Here is a 21,955-nt window from a genome sequence, read left to right on the forward strand (position 1 = left end):
ACTGCTCAGGTTTTTACAGATAGTGCTATTGGAATCAAAAACTGAATGAGAAAAGCACTGGTGCTTAGCAGGAGCTTGAGAAGCAAAATGAGAGAATTTTTATTTATTTTCTTAGGCAAAATACCAAAGGAGAGGAAAAGGGGTTGCAAACTTTCCCTGGAATCTTAGGGTAGAAGAAGGAAATTTCATGGGACAGCAAAGTTCAGCTGAGCAAAGACTGACAGAACAGTACATCTAGGAAAGACTTCTAGAACAGCATCAGCCCTATGAGCTGTGATAAGGCTGTGCCATCAGGAGAAATAATGCAATTGTTTTCCTTCTTATCTATTTCCTTGGCTGTTCTTCCTGGCATGTGGGTTGGAAGGCAAGGCCATTGTCTTGTAGCTCTGCAGAGGAGGAAGAGGCACTGCATCAGTGCTTGGCAGGGTGTCTGACCAGGCAGCTAAAACTGCTCTGTGCTGCTGGGCTGGGAGGGGCTGTGGCCCTTGCCCTGTGCTCTAGGCAGGCTGAGGGTGTCTGCTGAGTGTGCTTTCTGTGTTGGAAAGTGAATGTGAAGCACCTGAAGGCTGTGTGTGTGCTCCTGCTTCAGCTTCTACAACTCACTGTTGTACCTACAACTGCTTTCTGACTAAAGCCTCGTTAGTCCTTGCCAGGAAGAGGAAGGAAACTTGGAAATCCAAAGTATCAGAGGGAAGCTACAGAACCCTCTATTTTCTCTTGGCTAAAGGGGCAGGGACTCATGGAAACTTGGAAATCCAAAGAAATATCAGAGGGAAGCTACAGAACCCTCTATTTTCTCTTGGCTAAAGGGGCAGGGACTCATGGCCCCTGCTCTCAAGTCACCTGTGCTGTCACTGTGACAGAACCGGGGTCTCCTCATGGCCATGTTGATGTGGGGAAGGTGCAGCAGCCATGGCAGAAGCTCTGCACTGTGCCTCTCAAGGGGCCAGAGCTGAGTTCAGGAGGATGTGGAACATGTCAGAAAAGGTGTGGTTTGATGTGGCTGAGCTGATCTAGGGCCTTGCTGCTGTTATCAGGAGTATCCTGCTGCTGCCCAGTTCCTCATTTGCCAACTTTTGTGCTTGGTTTAATACAACCAAGGTAATGAGTTGAAATGAGCTTACTGAGAACTGGCAAGTAGTGGAGGGGGGCCATGTGGTTGAGAGAAGGATGATGGAAGGACGCTGAGCTGGAATCATGTGCACTGTGACTGACTTCCCAGCAGTGGCTCAAGTTACATCACTTCTGTAAACTGGGATACACCTGGCTCTAGGTGCCACCCCCACACAGCTGTGGAGGCCCCTTAGGAATATTTTCCCTTGAACACCTGAGATTCAGGTACCCCAGCTCCTCCAAAGTGAGCTGTTGAGGTGAGGTGTTTCCACAGACCACTGCACTTACCTTTTTTTCTTCAGGTACCTGTGATCTTTCCATGTCCCTTTTCAGTCCCTCATCCTGCTGCTGCTTCGCTTGTTTCTGCTTTTCCTCTCTGAGCCTTTTGAAGAGAGGAAATAAAGGTTGAGTTAAATGCAGCTATACCAGCTGTGCTTTTGACACACAGCATCAACATCTAACATAACATCTTACACCACACCTTCCATCTAACCAGTGGAGCACAGGGGTTGGGGTGCACCTGCTGCTGGAGTTGGTTGCTGTGAAGGGTGAGAAGGAAGCACTGCAGGTGCTCCTACTCTGCCTGCAGGTGGTCCTACTCTTTCTGGAGTAATGGATGGGTGGAAAAAGCATCTCTTTGACACAGAGATGCTGGGCAGTTCTGTTACAGACATGCTCTGCACCCCCTTCAGCAGGTGACTTAAGCCCTGCAGCTGAACAGCATGCTCCCCAGCCGTGGGGAGGGTGGTGCTTGTTCTCTGCCCAGTTCTCACCAGTGTAACCATGTCTGTGACTCACAGGTGTGAGCTGTTACACCCACTGCTACACTTGGCCCAGAGGGGCACACTGGGGGTCAATTCTGTTGCTCCAGTTCCCTATGAAAATGAAGTGCTGGAACAGAAATGGGCTCAAGCTATGGAACACTGGTGCAGAGAAAATGCAGCGTTAACCATGTAAACATGAGGAAAATGTTTATGCTTTTTGTAGGGTTTGTTGTGTTTTGGTTTTGTTGGTGTTGTTTTGGTGGTTTTTTGGGGTGTTTTTGTGTTTGTTTGGGCTCTTTTGGGGTTTTTTAAAAAAAAATTATTTTTATTTGGGGGTAGGGTTTGTAGTATCTTTCCTGAATTATTCTCCTCCATTCCCAGCATAGAATAAATGTTTGTCTTATTTATTTTGCAATTTAAGAGTGAAAACCTATTCATAGAACATCAGGAAGAAGCACCATAGCTTTTCTACTACACAGCTGAGTAACGATGCAGAGAAAGAGAATAAGCAGAACCAAAACGTCACTGTCTGGCTTTAAATCCTCATGTTAATCTGTCTGATCCACTTGAGGATGGCCAGATACAGTCATCAGTTCAGTTATCTTTGTTATTTGTGAGGTGAAATTTTGTGTAACTGGGCTTACAGGAACGTGTCTCATCTTGGGACTTACACTGACTGTGTTAATTGCTACTATTTAATCTAATAATACAAATTAAACTTAAAAGTTTTGTTGAAGAAATATTTCAAAGCTGGAGTTGTTGACAAATGCCCTTATGTATATATTAAAGTCTGACAAAATATCAGGGCAAGGCAGACTGTGTTAAATTGAGGTTTAATTTTCTATTTATTCAGTTTAAATTTTGCTACTGTAAATTGTTTTCTTAAAATGATGATTCTCAGAATCTGGGTTTTTTTGTGGGTTTAGTGTTTTCTGTTTTCTTCTTCTAGATTTTTCTACTGTAGTTTGCAGATCTTTTCTAATGAAGCTGTGGGCTGCAGCTCACTGAGGAGGAGATGCAAGTACTGTGAATGTAGAACTCTTACAGAAGTAAAATTGGATGGATTGCTTACGTGGGATTTCAGATTTCTGCTACAGTTTTTGGGTTGATTTGGCTCTTTCAGCTGTCAACATTTAAAACAGAGATGTTTTCCAGGAGCGGGTCTTGCCTTACCTTGCCCTCTGTTCCTTTCTTATGTCTTTCACAGCCTTTTCTATCTTTGCTGGTGGGATTCTCTCCACGCTGTCCAGTAAATCATTGAGCTGTTTTTCTATTACCTTTAACATCTCTACTGTTGGCAGGTTTGTCTCATTGTCTCCAGTGCACTGGAAATAGACTTCCTGCACCTTCTTGTTCAGACTTGTGAGCATTTTGTCCTAGAGGTGACAGGAGATATGGTGAGTGACACAGCTGGGTTCTGCCAAGTGGAACCATAATATCCCTCCAAAACCAAAGGAAATCTCTGAAGGAAACACTTTAATCCCCTCAATAAGACTCAATTGCTTGTTTCCTGGTTGGCTAACAGCAATGGCAGGAACAGATGGCTGAATTGAGCCATTCTCCTGTTGCTCATCTTCCCAGCTTGGCTGTGACCTGGGTCAGGTGGCTGCTGCCCAGCTGTCTCTGGGAGCCCTGCTCCCACCTGGCAGCAGCTGCATGGAACAGACAGCTTTGCCCCAGTTTGCTGCCTCAGCAGTGCCCCAAACCAGCCTTGCTGTAGCTCCATTGCTGGGACAGCACTGATCCCTCCTCAGTGCACCCCTGTGTGCTCCATTCCCAGGATGGATGTGGATGGGGGAGAGGAACCACTTGTGTACATGTGAACCCCCTTTGCTTGGATCCCAGCTGTACCTGGTCATCACCTTCGTCTTCCCCAGAAGAAAAGAGCTGAACTTTGAGCTTTAGATCAGCTACTTTCTCTTCTTCCTTGGCCACGGAGGCTCGGAGGGTGTTCACCTGCTCTTTCAGCGCTGCCAGCTCCTTTTCCCTAGAGGGGAGAGAGAGAGGAGGTGTTTGGGAAGGGCACCTCTGGAACACACGCTCTGCTCTCCGCAGCCTGGGCTGGTCCCTCCTGCTGCCGGCAGATGGAGGTAACACTTCAGCCTTTCCTGGAACTTGCACCCACGGCCCTGAAAACACTGGGAACTTCGGGGTTTCTTTATGGAAAAGCAGCTGCTGTGCTGGTGTGGGGGAGGGAGAAGCAGCATTGCTAAACATTCAAGGTTTTTTGGTAAGTCAGTGGGGGATCCAGATTATGTTTAAAACTTCACCAAGGAGCTAAGCTACATTTTAAACAGGAATATATGTCTACCTGCCATTGACACTGTAGATTACAATGACACTTGGGACACTTGGGTTCCCTGCTGTTTTCCTCTAGGAAAGTCTTGCACTGAGTCAGCATTGGTGCTGCTCTGGATCACTCCAGGAATTGTCTTATTTCCTTCTTTGCTCTTCCTTCATGAGAATTACACTATACTTACATTGACTCCAGGATGCTTAATGCATCATTCCCTAGCCTGTGCCTTGACGACTAAGGAATTAGTCTGAAGCTCAAGTCTTATCTCCTAAATTAAGCATGTATGGGACACTTTCCTAGTAGCTCAAAGAAAGACCCTGCTGTGTGAACAGCATTACATGCTCTGCAGTGTGTGCATGATGGTGAGGTGTGTGGGGGCAGAGGGGTCACTTATGTCTGAAAGCTGGACCAGAGGGACCCCTTCCATCACCTCAGGGTCACACTTACGTGCTTTCACGTGTGGTGATGAAAGTCTGTTGGACCTTGTTCCAATTCTCCGCAATATCCTGGGAGTTCAGGACAAAGGATAAGTTCTCATCCAGCATCTCCATGAAAGTAGTAAGCAATTGTTCAGGATCAGTAAAGTAGAGCTGAGGCTCCTAGAGTGGAAAACACATGTGATGAGCCTTTCCCCTCCTCTAGATTCTGTTCCACTGAACTACAAGGAGGTTGGTCTGCACCAGCTCTGGCTATTCAAATGTTCTTCCATCTAGAGAGGTCCATGTTTGTCCATGTGCAAACATACACGGACATCCTTCCTACAATGTGTGTGGCCTTGCTGTGCCTCAACAGCTCACCCCCAAAACAAATTGCATTTTGGGGGTAACAAGTGTTGCAACCATCTGTGAGTGGGAAAACTTCAGACATAAGCCAGTAATTACACTAATTTAAAAATCTTTCATTTTATGATGTCATTTCTCACTGGAGGATGGCAAGCTTAGAGTTGATGGTAGGACTTTGGAAACTGAAGGAGGAAAATTAAACTAAGGTATTTATAATATGTATCACCAAATGTGAACATTCAGGAATAAACATACATTTATAATTTGTAACTACAGTAACTCCTCCAAACTGTAACTAATGGTTAGAAGGTGAGGGAAATTAGTAACATTGATAAGTGACACAGGACAAACAGAAAATGCAAATATTTCAACTTAAGACTTCTGACCTCATCTTCATCCGAGCTGATTTCACTCTCTGCATCCTCCAGTGAACTTCTGAAAAAGCATTTTGTGTGTTAGGCCCTTAGAGCAATGACAGCTCAGAGGGGGTTCATTAGTGACATAAGAACATTGTTATTGTTCACTGTCACTGTTTACTCCTCTGCACATTCCCACCTTTGCCTCTCTGTGCCTGTGGGATATTTAAGGGTCAGTAGGGTCTAGGGGTCACACAAACAAGCAGCACAGGAGCTACTTCTGTCCATGAGCAAGCTGCCTTTTGTGCTGCTCTGGGCTGTGCTGGCCAGTGGGGCTGGAATGACACATGAACTGTGGGTGTTGATCCAAGTGCCTTTAAACTCACTGGGAGTGAGTTTAATTCACTCATTTGTTTAACGCTTCCTCCTCTACACAAGTGCTGGAAGAGAGGGAAGCGGTGCTTTGCTGCTGTTGGCAGCTCAGTCTGCTCATCACTTTCACTTGTACCTGTCACCCTGTGCCATGAAGGGTTAAAAACCTCTGTTTGCATTGTCTCAGTGACAGCCCCACTTGGGACAGGCTCTCAGCAGAGGATCTGAGGAGGGAGCTCACTTGGAGCAGGCAGACAGGTACTGACTTGCACACCTGACAGCTTTCTGTGGTATCTGAGTTTGTTCCAATAAGCCCCAGATCTTGGAATGCCCAGCCAGAATGAGCAGCAGGATTCCCCTCTACTGATTCCCAGTCAGCTGAGTGCTCTTTTCAGTCCTTAAGTGTGTTGTTTGCATCATCTGGTACTTACAGATCTCTGGATAAAAGAGGCTTCAGGAAGTGTTTAAGCTGTGGCCGGACATCCCGTGACCTGAAATCCAAACTTTCTGAGAACAGCAGGGAACTTGGTATATCCGTAAAAGTGACACTGTGGGCAGTGTCTGTGGGACCCTGGTCTGGAGACAAGAGCAGGTGTCCACTTAGAGCCAGGGTCTGTCCCAGGGAGCAGCAGCAGCACTTTGCTGGCACTCACCCTGCTCTGTGGTGGAGAGATGTGAAGCACTTCCTTCATTCCTGGATTTTGTTTCCTTATCCTTTTCTTTTTTGTGCCTTTTTCTGTGTTCCTCCTGCCACTCTTTTGGAGATAGCTGGTAGAGGATGTCCCTGTACATCTTGTACTCCTGCAGTGTGTCCTCAAATCTGGAGATGTCACTGGGTTGAGAGAAGTGGACAAAGTTTGTTAGCAGGGAGGGAAGCTTCTGTTTGAACAGGTTCTTTCTCACTCTTGATACTCAGTTTCATCCAGAGAAAGGGAGAGGGGGCACATTTTTTCACGGATATGCAAAGGCAAAAGGGAACCTGCTCTCTGTGGTTTCTCGTGTGGAAACTGAGAATCAGTCATATTCCCTCGTCATATCTCTTGCTATGGTACTGAGCTTGCTAATTTTTGAATTTTTACTTGAAAAGCAGTGAGAATTTTTTCCAGCTCAACTCATAATTGTAATTATACTTTTTTTTTGTCTTTCCCTAGGTCCCCACTAAAATGCATTGCTTAGTTTTGTTTGGATTTTAATCTGATATTTGGCATTTAATTTTGGGGTTGTAATATCTTTACTTTTTAAAAAATGTAATTGGAAAACTAGATGAGTTGTTTTAGAAACAAAGCCAGCATCTTGAAAAACAAAAGCCAAAACATTTTGACTCTTTAAATTGCACATTTTTAGAAATCTATCCCCTGCAAGGACTGTGAGGCTGTAGCACTGTAGGGGCTGTTGAAGGTAAGACAGGAGTAATGAGCAACCTTACCTTTGGATTTTCTTTATTTCAGTTGTGAGTCCCTGGATCTCTGTTATTTTCTTTGTCTTTGCTGAGGTTTCTCTTTTGGCTCTAGGAAAGGATGTACGAACAAGCCATTAAACAATTTAGTACTGAGTAGTGAATTGAGGTGCCTATGAAACAGTGAAAAAAATGTGATATGAGCCCTAGAAATCTGTGTTGTAGATGTATCCCAGGACATGCTTGGTTCCTGCCTGAAGACCCTCTTGTTCTTGGCAAAGTATGGCATCCCAGTGTCCAGGCCTCCCTAATCTGGCTGCTGCTGAGCATCAGTTGCAGCTGTGCCCTTGTGATACTTGCAGTGGGCCAAAGTGCTCAATTTGCCTCACTGAGGGGGCTGTGAGGGGTTGGGCAGAGGCATCTCCCTCCAGTAAAGAGTGTTGTGAGAAGAATGGAAGTGGTGGAGCCACCAGCAGGGTCCTTGCTGCCACCAGATCAAGGGCTTTTGAAATGAGGGTATTCCCTGGATGTTGTTCTCCTTCCTCTCTTTTATTGAATGTGTGGGAAGAAAGTGCCACCAGAACTGTAACTTTGGGAAACTCAGAGTGTTCAGCCAAAACCCTGCAGGGAGGTCAAGCAGCAAATCTCCTGTGCCCAGAATGGAAAAGAACAGTGGTGGTTCCTTCAATGCTCCTTACATTCTCAGTGCTTCAACAGAGTTATTGTGGTTCTCCTTCAGGAACTCATCAAACATGGCAGTGTCCTTCTCCATCCTTCTCTCAGCCTTTTGCAGCTTTTTTTCCTCATCCTTTGCTATGTTCTCCATCTTTTCAATCTCCCCTCGCTTCACTGCAATGGTATGCTGAAATGAGCCCCAAAGGCAACACAGTCACATCAGCTGGTTGGTTTTAAAGGCACACTGGTTTACCTGGTTACCAAATTCCCTGATAGTTGTGGGCAGAGAGGGAAAGGATTTCAGACTCAGGTGTGTGACTTAGTGCAAGCCAGGTACACGGAGGCCAGGAGTTATTTCAGAAGAAACATAGTAAATAAGCAGTGAATCTAAAGACAGAATTCAGAAGTCCCAGCCCTGCGTTAACTCCTGGCTGACAAAGATTGATTCAGTTGTGTTACAGCTCAATAATAGAGATGACTAATGGGAATGTTTGGGCACAGTTACTCCATTCCCTCATGTTGAGTTCAGAATGGCTCCCAGCCACAGTTTATGTACAGGACAGCAGGAGCCAAATATCAGTGTAACTGTGCATCTCACAAATGGGATAGTTTCATGGTGGCTACTGAGTGATGGGAATGACTTACATTCCTTTATTTCTTGGCTGGGAATTACTGGGCTACAGATTTTGAGTGACTGTAAGGCAGGACTTGGACAGTCAGTTCATGAGCTCTGATGTGTGCCACCTTGGAAAGATCTCTAGGCATTGATCTCAGGAGAATGAACATCACAACAAAGCAACACAGGGAAGAGTAATTAAATGAACAGAAAGTAACATGCTGACATGTTACATGAAAGTAACATGTATAAAACCATATACCTCAAGAAAAAAGATCTGTTTTCTGTCCTGTAGGTAGCCATGGAAGGTCTCCCTGTCGAATGCATAATCTGAAATTAGAATATAAAGTTGCTTAGACTAGAGAGGGGGAAATATGGCCAAGGCAAAGCACAATGAATATGTAGGCTGCCATGAGCATGGATCTGGCTGGCGCTGGAGTCAGCAATACTGATTATTGTATTATAGTTATAACCTTGTTTAGGATCAGTTTCATATGGATTTTCATGGAGTAAAACTAGGGAGAAAGGAGTGGACAATCTGGTCCTTGTCCTCTAGACATTAATGGCAAATCTACTCCTTACGTCAGAGGCAGAAAATCCTGCCTGTATCCATTAAAATCCAACTTTAGGTTGGCTTAGCAGAAAGTTTTCCACCACACAAGATCCTGCAACCTGCAACAACAGGATCCTGGCAACCTGCAACAGCTGGCTGCCAGCTCATTGCTGCAAGGCTGGTGGAACCCAGGCTACTGTGAGGGGATGGCCCAGGCTCTGAATGTAAATGCCTGAGATGGAGATGGCTCAGCCATGCAGGGGCTGGCAAAACACAGCACAGAACTGTGCATGAGGTCTGCATGACCTCACTGAAGTCAGCCAGAGCCAGCTGCTCTGCCCATCCCCTCTTTGGCCTTTGCTCCAGGCTGTTCCCCAGCTGAGCAGCACCACTGCAAAGACAGAGCTTGTTCTCCACCTTTTTTCATGGCTAGCTTCCGTGAAAGCATCTCCTGAAGACATTTCAGTCTCTCTTCACATGTCGCCTCTTTTCTGCTCTCCTCTTCTTCCTCCCTTTTCAAAGCTTTCCTCAATCCACTTTTTGCCTTCATTTTAATGGAGTAAGTAGTTTTCTCATGGACTTTCATAGTCTTCCTCTTTTCACGTTCCTGTGAGAAGTCAGATATGTGTACAGTTTGATCCTGTGCTTTGTTTGCTGTGGTTTTTAAAGACATGAGTAAGTTATTGACAGCCTGGAAATTTGCAGTGGTGATACTCTGCTGGTGCATATTTGCCTAGTTTATCTGACTAATCACAATAATATTCTCTCCTGAGGCAACTGAAACACTAAATTTCTTAGCACTTGTCATTTTTTGTTGATTTTTTTGTAATTTTTTTGTTGTCAATTTTGTTGATTTGTATTCTGCATCCATCCAACAGCTGTGCCAGTTTGTATCCACTCAGTGCCCTCAATTTTCCTTCTTGGGTTATTGCTGTGAGGAAATGGAAATTTTCTGAGATTCATCCTTGGAGTCCCCTGGTTAAAAGAGGACAGCTCACACTTAAGCAACTAAGTCCAACCTCTACAAGGACATTTAAACCATTAAGTTCAGATTGAAAAGATCTATTCAAACCCACTCCAGAACCTTCTGGAAGGTAAAAGGTGTTCCTGCTCAGTGTTTCACGTGGACTGAAGTGTAATTCAGTGCTGTCTGCACAGTCTGGTCCTGGTTTATGGTGAGGACATCACTCAGCAGACATCCTTAGTGCACTGCTTCCTAAGCTCTTCCCCATAATTGTCTAGTGCCCTTCAACCCAAACAAAAACCAGACTGTGTCAGTCACCAGTGTGAGGTGAGGAGGCCTTGCTTTAGAGCTCTTGCTTCCTTTCACACTATGCCAGGCTGTGCAACCCTGTGCAACAATCAGACCTCCCAGAGATCACAGAATCCCAGAGAGGTTTGGGTTGGGACCTTAGGGATCATTGAGCTCCAAAGCCCTGCCACGAACAGGAGCACCCCACTAGACCAGGTTGCTCAAATCCTCATCCAACCTGGCCTTGAACACTTCCAGGGATGGGGCATCCCTAACATCCTTGAGTGACCTGTGCCAGCGTCACCACCCTCACAGTAAAGAATTTCTTCCTGACATCTAATCTAAAGCTTTCCTCTTCTAGTTTAAATCCTCTCCACCTTGTTCTATCACAATCTACTTGTGGGAAAAGTCACTCTTTTTATAAGCACCTTTTAATTATTGAAAGGTCACAATCAGGTCTCCCTAGAGCATTCTCTTCTCCAGGCTGAACATCCCCAGCTTTCCCATGAAGAGGTCTTTGATCTCTCATGTACTAAATTTCGGTATTGGTTGGGTGGATGCCTGTCTTAGTAATTGCTTGTTATATAGTTTAGCCTAAAGCATGTGTACATACCTTCTGTGCCTTCTTAATTTCCTTGTCCCTCATTGAGAAAAGTTCAGTATCTGATGGGACTTTAAATGGATTTTTCATTGGGTTTTTTTCATCCTCTTCTGTGCTTTCTGGGAAAAAAAAAAAAAAAAAAGAAAACAAAAAACCATAAAAAAGCCAGCCCCAAACCAAACAGAAAAAAACCCCAGGATGAAGATGTAGAAGATGTGAAGCTGAATGTCTGGACCCAGTGCAAAGGGAGTGGGATGTGCTGTGTCACACCTGGAGTGTGGGCAGATGTCTAACAATGCTGGATCAAGAGCAGGGAGCTGGATAGGGCTTCTGGGAAGCCAGTGACAAAACTGAGACCTCTGTGTGGTTTGTCACTTGGCCATATCTGATGACCAACATTTCAGCCAGGGATTTTTCTGTTTGTAGCTCTTTTACCCATTTCATCTGTTTTGGAGCAGAAGAACCTGACTTCAGGCCTCTCCTCTGAGCTGACAAGGAAATGTTGCTGGAGCATTGTGTCCCTACCTGGCAGCACAAGGTGGGTTTCCATTTCAAGTTTGGAAGAGAGACTTTTAGATGTTGATGCTGTATGTCAGGATGGTGTCTTTGACCCTGGCCCAAAGGAAATAAATCAGTCAGCTGGGATCTGCCAGTAATTGATGTGATAAGTTTTACAGCTGTGACAGGCCTAGGGGCTTTTGTATCTTAACCACTGAGCCCTTAGTGTCTGTAGCAATTAAAAAAAAGCTCCATTAAACTGGAAAACACATATGTTCTGACCTCCAGAAGGAGATGTTCATCCCTGCCTTAGGTGAAAGCTGTGTAAAATGTAAACTGATAGGAAAGCAACGACAAAACAAATTTGGAGACAGCAAGCAACCCAAGTCCCTTGTCTGTTTTTCCACCCAGTCACCAGTTCTGATCCACACCCATGCTTTTTCATCCTCCTGTCAGTAGTTCACAAGCTACATTTTTACTCACTAAAATTCTTCCCAGTAATTGCTTCAGCATTGTGGATTTCTTGCAATAAGCATGAATGATTGTTGGACAGGACAGACACAATTTACAGAACTCTGTTGCCTTTCATTTTAGGTTGGCAAACTGTTGAAGGTTATTTTTTTTGTTTCTCTGACTCCGGTCTTTTTGTAGTTTTTGCTATGGATCCTAAGGGACAAGCCATAGTTGGAATGATCTCATTTACAAAGAACAGATAGAGCATTGTTAAAGCTATCCTTTAATCACCAAAGGCAGCAAGCTGGGCTTAGTGAGGTATTAGTTCAGTTGATGCAATTCTGCTGCTGGCACCATTCCTGACCTGCACTGCTATAAGACGCTGTAGAAAATATCCTCTTCTGTTTGCACTAGTTTTAGAGCTATTTTAGAGCATCAGTTTTTGCTCTGAAGAGCCTCCAGTTTTTATGTATTTTGAGCTAAACTCATCTGGCCTAATTTCCATGCCCGTCCTTGGTGCTTTGTTTTTTCTGCAGCTGCCCAATTAATAACTTATTCTTTGGAGGTGTCAAACTTTCACTGTTGATGAGACACAGAGGCTGAGGTAGAATTTAGGCTTTTGAATATATCCCAAATGTTTTCTCTCTCCTTTTCAGTTCTTGAAGTACATTTTACCAAGAACCTCCTTGACTGTTACTTGGAGTTCAAACCTCTCTGATCTTTGCTTAATGTAAGGGGATATTTTTCTCTAGGGTCTCTCATCTACGTTCTGGAACAACATCACCTCTGCTGCTGATATGAGTTTTGGAGAAAGCCCCATGAGAGCAGCGGTGGGCAGGCAGTCAAATCCCTAAATACAGTTTGTGAACCTCACAGAGCAGTTCACCTGGAGCTTCAGCCCTCAGTGCACGCCTTGATTTCTGTAATCTAAAACCTTTATCACAAGAATTTTCTTCTTCCTGTGGTTGATTTAAATTCCTCCTACAGGCAATGGGTCTGAAAAGCAGGACTAGACAGTGGCAAATGGAAAATAATTGTCAGTGGAACCCTCAGACATAAAAAGTGCTTTATAAGAGAATTTTAGCTAAGTATAGGAAACTGTATCTATGATTAACTGATAAATATTCATTTTATTAAGATATTTTTTGTTTGAGGTTGCTAGTTTTTTTATAGGTTGTTTGCACAGCACTTTGGAAATAATGCCAGAAGCTACAGAAGCTCTAGCTCTACTAATTTATAATTATTAAGCTCAATAATGCAAATTAAAAAAGCTTCATTGCCAGAATCATGTGGCATATATTTCACTGCCTCTGACATTATATTCCAGTAGCTGTGTACCACTAGTACATGAATCAGTAGATAAGGCATTCATGGTTTTCATTCACTGAAACCTTTATTCAGTGCTTTTCCCTAGCATCAGGCTGCCGAGCAAAAAAACCCAAAAACCAAAAAAAACCCATAAAAAAACCAAACAACAAACCAACAAAACCAAACCCCCACAAAACAAAACAAAAAGCAAAAGTAAATACACAGATCTAAAAACGAGTGCAATACATTTTCCCACCATGTTCCCAGAGCACAGGATGTCACTCATCTGTCCCTAGCACAGTTCTCTGCACACCCTCCTCACCCGCTCTTCTGCGCTGTCTCCCCCAGCGGTGTCACCCAGGGGTGTCACCCAGGAATGTCCCTCTCACCTTGGGGTGTCCCTCTCACCTTGGGGTGCTCCTCTCACCCAGGAGTGTCCCTCTCACCCAGAGGTGTCTCACCCAGCAGTGTCACTCAGGAGTGTCCCTCCCACCCAGAGGTGTCTCACCCAGCGGTGTCACTCAGGAGTGTCCCTCTCACCCAGAGGTATCCCTCTCACCCAGGGGTGTTGCACACAGAGATGTCACCCAGTGGTGTCACCCCGGGGTGTCTCACTCAGGGCGTCCCTCTCACCCAGGAGTGTCACCCAGGGATGTCCCTCTCACCCAGCAGTGTCCCACTCACCCAGCGGAGTTTCTGTCACCCAGGAGTATCTCTCCCACCCAGGGATGTCCCTCTCACCCTGGGGTGTCACCCAGCTATATCTCTCTCACCCAGGGGTGTCCCTCTCACCCTGGGGTGTCCCTCTCACCCAGGGTGTCCCTCTCACCCTGGGGGTCTCTCTCCCATCCAGGGTGTCCCTCTCACCCAGGGTGTCCCTCTCACCCTGGGGGTCTCTCTCCCATCCAGGGTGTCCCTCTCACCCAGGGTGTCCCCTCTCACCCAGGGTGTCCCTCTCACCCTGGGGGTCTCTCTCCCATCCAGGGTGTCCCTCTCACCCAGGGTGTCCCTCTCACCCTGGGGGTCTCTCTCCCACCCAGGGTGTCCCTCTCACCCAGGGTGTCCCCTGCGGGCTGCTCCGGCCGGGCTGTGGCTCTCGGGCCCGGGGCGGCGCGGCCGGCTCTGTTTGCGCTGCCATGGAAACGCGCGCTCCCGTTGCTCGGTGCGCGGGCACGGCAGCGCGCACGGAACCGTGGCTCTCGGCTCGGCTCGGCTCGGTCCCCGCAGAGAGCCGGGCCCAGGGCCAGCCCCCAGCAGCCTGGGCTCCCCAGACCCCGTCCAGCCCCCCGGGCTGCGGGCAGGGGTCCCGAGCGGCCTCGCTGAGGCTCCCATGTGGGCCTGGGGCTCCCTCTGGAAGGAGAAAACTGCTCCGCTCGGAGAGGTCTCCCTGCCTTGCTGCGTTCATTACTTCACTCCCCCTTATTTCAGGCCTGGGAATTGGGTGTTTAACCCAAGCGGAGCAGAGGGTTGGGGAAATGGGAGCTGGGGCCCCTGTTCGTGGAATGAGCGTAATTTATCGTTTCCTGATCTCTGCCTTGGTCTGTGTTTTTGCAAAGTGTGGACAGCCACGGTTTGGAGAGTACGGATGGGCAAACAAACTGCCATTTACTGAAAGCTGCCCAAGTCAAAAATGCTATAGAACCCCCAGCATCACCTTCTGAAATACCATATAATTTTGTAGAGGGTTTGATAAAATATTAGTTAGTAAAAAGCAATATGTTTTCATAGATGAAAAGATCCTTCAATCCCCTTATTTAACCTTTCCTGTTTCTGAGAAGACCAAATTGGTTCCAAATGGATCGTGTTCCTCTTTAGACCCTTTGGAATCTCTATTAATACAATTTCAGTTTTCAGAAATAGCAGTTGCTTTCATTTATTGATAGATTTCCAAACAGCTTTCTCTGTCTGAATAACTCATGCAATATATAGCATGAATTTCTGTAAGTGCAAACTCCCATTTGATTGTTAGAATTGTTTTCTGTAATTGCTGATTATCGAGAGACTGGATTCAGACAACAGAAGAAAAATGCTTGTACAGAAAGAAATTTTCTTTATTCTGCACATGAATACTTTGATTTCTAGCAGTGATGCAGAAAACCATAGTGCTATCTTTAGTATATTTTGGGATATTTACCAAATGCATTGAGGAGTATGTATAAAAAATGACATTGCAGAATGATTTCTATTAAAAATCATGAGTAAATTGTACTAAAGATGCATATTTTCTAAAGGCTTAATATGAAATGGTCTTTGTTCAGAAACACCAGTTTATTACAGAATTGTGAACTTGTCACAGTGGAAACATCACAGAAATAGATAAGAGAAACTAAAGACATTTGAACAGCTCTGGCTCTGTCTGGCATAATCTCTCCATCAATGAATTAAACATTTGTACAACCATTGCTCTGTTCTGAACTATCCTTGCTAACCAGTTATTTCCCAAAAGCAGAACAGAGGTTGTTTAAAAGCAGAGATGTATTTTGTGAATTCTTGGAAACGTGCAAGCTCTTCACATCTTGGTTCATTATTGGTTCACATGCCATGAGCTACTTAGGCTTTGCATTTCCTTGAGGGCACAGAAGTTTTTAAGGCCAGAAGGACATCTGGGCTCTATTCTTAGCCACCATTAACTTGGTTAATGAATGGAATAAATAGCATGTGCAACATCATGGGAAAATCTGCCTGCGAGGAGCAGGCTGTGCAGCTGACCATGCATCTCCTTAGGGGTAAGGGTGCTTCTGGGCACCCCAGGTTTTGGGATTATGAAATGTTTGGTGCCCAGCTGAGAAAGCCAGGCAGTTGGCATGGTAAGAGTGGCAGGTGGCTGCTTATCTTTCCAGGAGAATGTCTGAGATTTGGGGATTTGTGATTTTGTTAGGATACAGGATTGGGATTTCAGGATATTGTGATTTTTTTGCTCCCTTTATTTTTTCATGAAGGGGCTGCTTGTCTTCTCCATTCAGTCCCCATGCTGGTACACAGGGATGCTGATCCCCTCCACAGAGGTACTGCAGGGGTTAATTAGTGTTGGCAAAACATTTTGAAATGGATGATTGAGAAATGGATGATTGAGAGATGAAAGCTGAATCAGTCCCTGCATAATGAAATCTTTCTCTCTATGGGAAACTCCCTGTGTACCCAAGGGTGCTGCACAGGCCACTGGGCAGTCATGTCCCCATTGCCTGGAGTCTGCTCCAGAGTCTCATTTATTGCAGAATTCCACTTCAGTCTGTGTGATGTGAGCCCCAATACGTGCCACAGAGAGAACAGCCTGGCAGCAGCCAGTGAGCACTGTGGAAATACCAAATGAGCTGGAGCTTTTTCTTTCCCTGGAGCTCTTTTTCTGCTCTTTTCCAGCGAGTTGTGCAGCTGCAGAACCCAGAGGATCTCAGGAGGAAGAAGGGGAAGGTGGAGCCTGCTCCCATGGTTAGAGACAAGGAAGAAGAAGGTATCCCTGAGTGAGTGCCCACAAGACACGACCTACAAGAGCTCTGAGGAAGGTGGTGCAGGCAGCTCTCTGCTTTAGTAGGGTCTCCAGTGAGCTGCCAGCAGAAGTTTTCTGCTGGTGGGTTTCTTTGAGACACTGTTCTCCTGCCTTTGTCCTGCCAGTGGGCAAAGCAGATGGTTGTGGAGATCCCACGGGGATTATAGGGCTGCTCTCACACTTCCTTCAACTACTGTGCACACTCCTGAGCTTGGCAGAGAGGCTGAAAGGGGGCGAAAGAGGGACCAGGTAGTTCTCCATTTGTCCTTTATTCACAGAATAAACCCCTGCATCAGCAGCACAGCTCAGTGAAAGATGCTGAAAGAAACAGCACTGGAGAGCATGTCCATGCCATCTGATCCCAGCCTGTCTCTGTTCCACCTCTGTGGAGCATCTCCCTTCCCAGCACCAGGCTCTTGTGAAGGCCACATGTGCTCCACAGCAGATCTGGGGCCTCTCACCAGCAGCAGGGACCTCTCCTCTCTCCTCAGCTCACAGGGCACAGGGAGGTGCAGGCCTGATGGGAAAAGGATGACCATGGCTTGGGGTGGAGCCATCCAAAGCAGAGCAGCAGCTCCAGCAGGATGTAAAGCAGGAGGCCTCCCAGGAACATCAGCAAAGCTCTGGTACCAGAGAGCTGCGGCCCCGTGGGCTACAACCACCGGCACTGTTGCTTGCTCCCTGCTCCTTCCACTCCTTCCAGCTGAAGCTTACTCGCAGGAAGGATCTTATCTCAAAGTCTTCCAGATGGAAAAATGTCGCCGGTCACTTTGCTTGGCCAGAGCCAGCCACGAGATGGCGGCAGCTTTGTGTGGCCGCGCTGGGATTTGGCTCCTTCCTGTTTCCCACTCCGTGCCCCTTTCACATTATAGACGAGGTCTCCAGGTCTGACGGGCACCAAGAAACCTTCTTCCTCCTCTGGACTGAAGGAGAAGTGACGCCGAGGAAGGCTCTGAAAGAAGATCTGTGATCTGAGCTCCCATCTTTGCAAACAAGCTGATGGAGCAGAACCACCTTGTCTCCTGATCCCCAGCCCCCAGGGTGTTCATGGGATGTCTCATCCAAAGTGAATGTGCACAATTCTTTCAAGAGCTCAGGTTTCAACCTAGTGGATCAAAATTGCTGAAGTTTCAGAAGGGCCATATGTAAATTAAGTCCCTGTCATTCTTCCTTTCACTGCAGCTACTCAGGGGTATGATGACTTGGACAACGAGCAGCAGGTGCTCAGTGATTTGTATTTCACACTTGTTCTTGCTGAGGATGCAGGCTCCTTCCTGCTGAAGAGAAAATGTTCTGCAGTCTTCAGCCTGGGATCCTGGCCAGAGCTGGGACAGTTTCTTTTGCAATGCAAAGCTAATTCTGGTGTGTGCTGAGACATCTGCACACAGATAAGGTGTGTGCTTTGCTCTGGCTCCCAGCTAACATAGCCAAGGCCATGGAGAATTGGTTGGCTTTTGCTCCCTGACGTGTGGCTCAGGCAGTGTGGGACTGCTTGGTGGTGCTGTAGCAGAGCCTCGTGCAGATGCAGAGGAAGATGTCAGAATCTCAGGGTAATGCTGTTGGAGAGGGACCTCTGGAGGTCTCTTGTCCAGCCTCCTGCTCAAAACAGGGATAACTTCCAAGTCAAACCAGCCTGCTCAAGGCTTTGCCCAGCTCTTTTGAAAATCTCTGAGGGTGGACATTTTGTGAAGTTCTGGACAATGGAGGCTGAGATTAGGGAGGCTGAGACTGGGTTCAGTGGGGTGATCCCCCTGGTTTGCTCTGGTAAGGATATAAATAAACAATATGGTTGCATTTTCAAGGCCAGTTCTGAAAAACCACGTAGACCTGGTTCCCAGATGAAAACTGTAACTAGTTCCAGACTTCCCTCTGAGCTCAGTTCTTTTGGGAACTAGAGATTGCATTTGGCCCATTGTGCAAAAGAGAGCCACAAAGCTGCAGCCAAGGAGACTTTCTTAAACTGGACTATAAATCCACATTATTTGCACGGACAAATGACCCAGGAACCTGAGACTGAAACTTCATGATTTTGCATTAAGCTCTTGAGGCACAGTTCCAGCCTTTTTCCTGGCTCTTGCTTTGTGGCAAAACTTCAGCTGCTGTCACTGCATGGGAACTGATCCAGCTGAAAAATACCCTGCCTGAGGAAAAGATCCTTTTTTATCTTGGTCACTGTGATGGCTTGAGGAAGAGGAACACATGGGCTGGGGAATTGCCCCTTTCAGTGACAGCCTGTGCTTTGATCATTTAGGAAGATAGTGAAACTGCAGCTGGTGAAAAGGGCTGATCCTGCAAGTCCTACACACAAATTTTCTTCAACAGGAGCTTATGGAACACAGCAAAAGGGATTAATAAACCAAAGGTATGGGCTGAGCTGCAAAAGGAAGCACATGCTTCACGACTCCAAGCTCTTTCTGCTCATGTGGAATGGATTAAAGACAAAAACATCCCTGTCATGCACTTTTCTCCTGAGCTGTTTCGATCCTATCTTCTTCTCCAGAGAAGCTTGTACAGGAACTATTACCTGTAATCCAAAACTGTGGCTCATATTCCCTGGGTAGCTCATGGGATCCACTTCTTGCCAGAGAATGAGGCATCACTGGGTACCAGCTGCAGTGGTTCAGGAATGTTTAGTGCCAGCCTGGTTGTTTTCTTGCGGGATCTGCCTGTTTGCATCTGTATTTTGAGTCTGGAATACTGGGCCACACAGAAACACAGTAACTGTGCTGGTGCTGGGCAGGGGATCTCCTGTGGGACAAGCACCAAATCCACGTTTGATGTCTGTTTAGCTGGAGTCATGGACAGCACAAACACACTCCTCACGCAACAACAGCTTTATTACTCAGAAATGCTTTGAAATTCCAGATCCCGTTCCTATTCTTTTTGCCTGCACCGGTGTGAATGACCGCTGTTCTCCTCCCCACTGAGATGTCAGCAGATCCTGTAGGTTGTTTTCCACTGAAATGTCTCTTCTTAGGTAAATATTACATCTGGGGTTGCTTTGCCAGTGGCTTTCCTACCTGGAGTTTGTACAACAGGTCAATGCCCTGCCAGGAGATAAGAGGAATACTTGCTGCCAGTGCTGTTTGCTGCTGTGAAATGCCACCCTGCTCTTCCCTCATCAGCTGCTCCTCCAAAGTTTTTTGAATGTTGCCTAAGTCCTGGAGGTTTTTGCAAATTGAGTGAAATTTAAGACAAGATGTCGAATGTTTGGACAGAGCAGAAGGACTTGTTTATTGCAACAGCCATGACTTGTAAATTATTCATCTGTGTGTAATTGAAACGCTCAGATCCTCAAAGGTCATGTTACAAAGAGTGAGGTGAAGGATCAGTGAGCTTCCAGCAAAACAGGAAGGTTGGCAGGTCCTGGGGAAGCCTTCTCCATCCACCTGCATCTGCATCATGGCAGTGCCTTTTTGCAGATGAAAACTGAGTTTTCAAGAAGTGAAGCAATGTACAAACACATGTCTGGGAAGGGGAGAGGCTGTGTGTAAAGTACCTTCCTCTGTCAGTTTTTCCTCCAGTGGGAAGCACAGGATTGAAGCCTGTTGTAGTGAAACATTTATACAGTCTAAGGGAACAGCCCAAGTATCAGCACACAAACAATGGGCCCTAGGCTCTGTGAAATGGAGAAGTTGTTCCAAGGACCAAGAGGGACCAGAATAGCTGTGTAAGCAGAAAATAATCCAGTGCAGTTCCACTCAGCAGTCCTGTCTCCAGACAACACCAAACTTCAACTAATTAAAAAGAGCAGATGCTAGCTGGAACGTTAATTGGAACAGCTATCAACTTTTCCCTGTGCTTAAATATGTATTCTACCTCTCTCATACCAGGTTCAGAGAGAGAAAGTTAACCCTTCAGGTTGTTTATTTCTTTTGTAGGCACAGCATGTCCTTAGAAGAGAGCATAATGAAAGTTCTATGAATAGGTTTAGATCCAGGGTTTTTTTTCAGTTGAAAACAATTCTCTGTCTAATAATGCAGAACCATCATCACAAACAGCACTCTCAACCCTTCCCTTTCACTGTGCTGTCAGTAAAGTGATCTTGCTCAGCTTTCAGAGGCCTTGTAGCAGTGCTGGGCACAGAGCCAGCTGCTCTTCTTCCCAGTATGTATTGTATTAGACGGACGCCTCTTCGTTAACCTGGGCTCATTTGTTCCCCTCAGCCTGTATTCCTTCTCATTAGACTTGATGTATGATCAAGAGAAGAAAGTGCAAAGAGCTCAGCTGACATCTGATACACTTATAAATAGCCTTTCTGCCCTGCTACAGTTCTGTGGCCATCCCAGCGGGAGCAAGCACTTGGTGTATCACACTCTTCCTGGAACTGGGATGCTATCGAAGATTTTCCCCTAAAGCAGCCAAATTTGGACTCTGTTGGAAACAGGGTGCTTGAATGCAGGCACCACTGGTCTACTCCAGATTGGCAGCTCCTTAGTCTTGTCCTAATCTCCAATTCTTAATAGATCAGGCAAAGGCATTTTTCAAACAGTGAGGCTCTTCCACTGCTCCAAGCCCTCCCTGTAGCAGGCAGAGGCTCCCTCAGCACAATGGCAAGCCCTGGACTTTTTCTACAACTCTGCTCACATTCCACCCCAAGCTCCTGTTACTCCCCTCATTCCCAAACCCTGTTTCCTCCCTCTCCCTCAGGGCTGGATCCTATCTCCTCCCTGGGCTCACTGTGTCTATCACAGGGCTGGCAATCCTTGTTGAGATGTGTCCTGTGTGCTGTCACGAGCACCAGTGTTCCCAACTAAACACAATCTGCTCTGGCTTCCAGTGGATGATGAGAGTATCCCTTAACCCCTTTACTTCTGCTGACCCCCTTGGGTGATAACTATTGTCATTCCCACACCTTACTGGCACTGAATGAACCTCAAATTCAGCTCCCAAAGACATTGCCAGGGAGTGATGAATTTAGGCAGGAGAGCTATGGAGGATTACAGGGTTGATTGAGATATTACAGATTATTTCTGAATCATATTCTTGTAGGTCTGATGAAAGAAATGAGTCAGATCCTTCCAACACAGCTTGACCTGGCAGATGCAGCCAGCTCAGAGGCTCTGTGAGGAGCTCACAATGTTTTGCAAATGGAATAAAGTTCATTTAACACAGCAGGCCTGTATTTGCTGTTACCTCGAAGGCCTCTCACCTGAAAACAACCTGCAGATCACTTACCCCATCACTGCTTGCAGGAGGAATTAGCTCTGAGAGCTGCTGGTGGTGAAGGGGGTGGGTATTTCTGAGAGATGACTCCCTTCCCCAAGGCAGGGTAAAGATCTTTTTCCTGTGATGCTGAGTTCATCATTGAAATACAGTCCCTGTTCCCTTTTTTTGGATAGCCAGGACTCTGCCCCAAAAACATTCTCCCGCCTCTGGGCTGTCTCTCTCAGCAATGCTTCCAATTTTGGTCTTAATGTAATTTTGCTGTTTTTT

The 21,955-nt window shown here is 46.1% G+C and overlaps 1 protein-coding gene across 1 annotated transcript; it reads right to left on the reverse strand.

Moving 5' to 3' along the window:
- Window positions 1-320: 320 nt before the first annotated feature.
- On the reverse strand, window positions 321-11,344 carry CFAP100 (cilia and flagella associated protein 100). The gene is made up of 14 exons (XM_041426061.1): window positions 11,302-11,344; window positions 10,789-10,895; window positions 9,341-9,530; window positions 8,633-8,700; window positions 7,778-7,941; window positions 7,110-7,190; window positions 6,337-6,515; window positions 6,115-6,259; window positions 5,342-5,390; window positions 4,621-4,772; window positions 3,729-3,864; window positions 3,051-3,253; window positions 1,402-1,495; window positions 321-386 (listed from the first exon to the last, which is right to left on the reverse strand). The coding sequence occupies exons 1-14, from the start codon at window positions 11,324-11,326 to the stop codon at window positions 321-323; spliced, it is 1,659 nt and encodes a 552-aa protein (XP_041281995.1). The 5' UTR covers window positions 11,327-11,344.
- Window positions 11,345-21,955: the final 10,611 nt, after the last annotated feature.

The sequence above is a fragment of the Onychostruthus taczanowskii genome, unplaced genomic scaffold (assembly GCF_017590055.1).
Source record: "Onychostruthus taczanowskii isolate IOZ18803 unplaced genomic scaffold, ASM1759005v1 scaffold9, whole genome shotgun sequence".
NCBI classification, from domain to species: Eukaryota; Metazoa; Chordata; class Aves; order Passeriformes; family Passeridae; genus Onychostruthus; species Onychostruthus taczanowskii.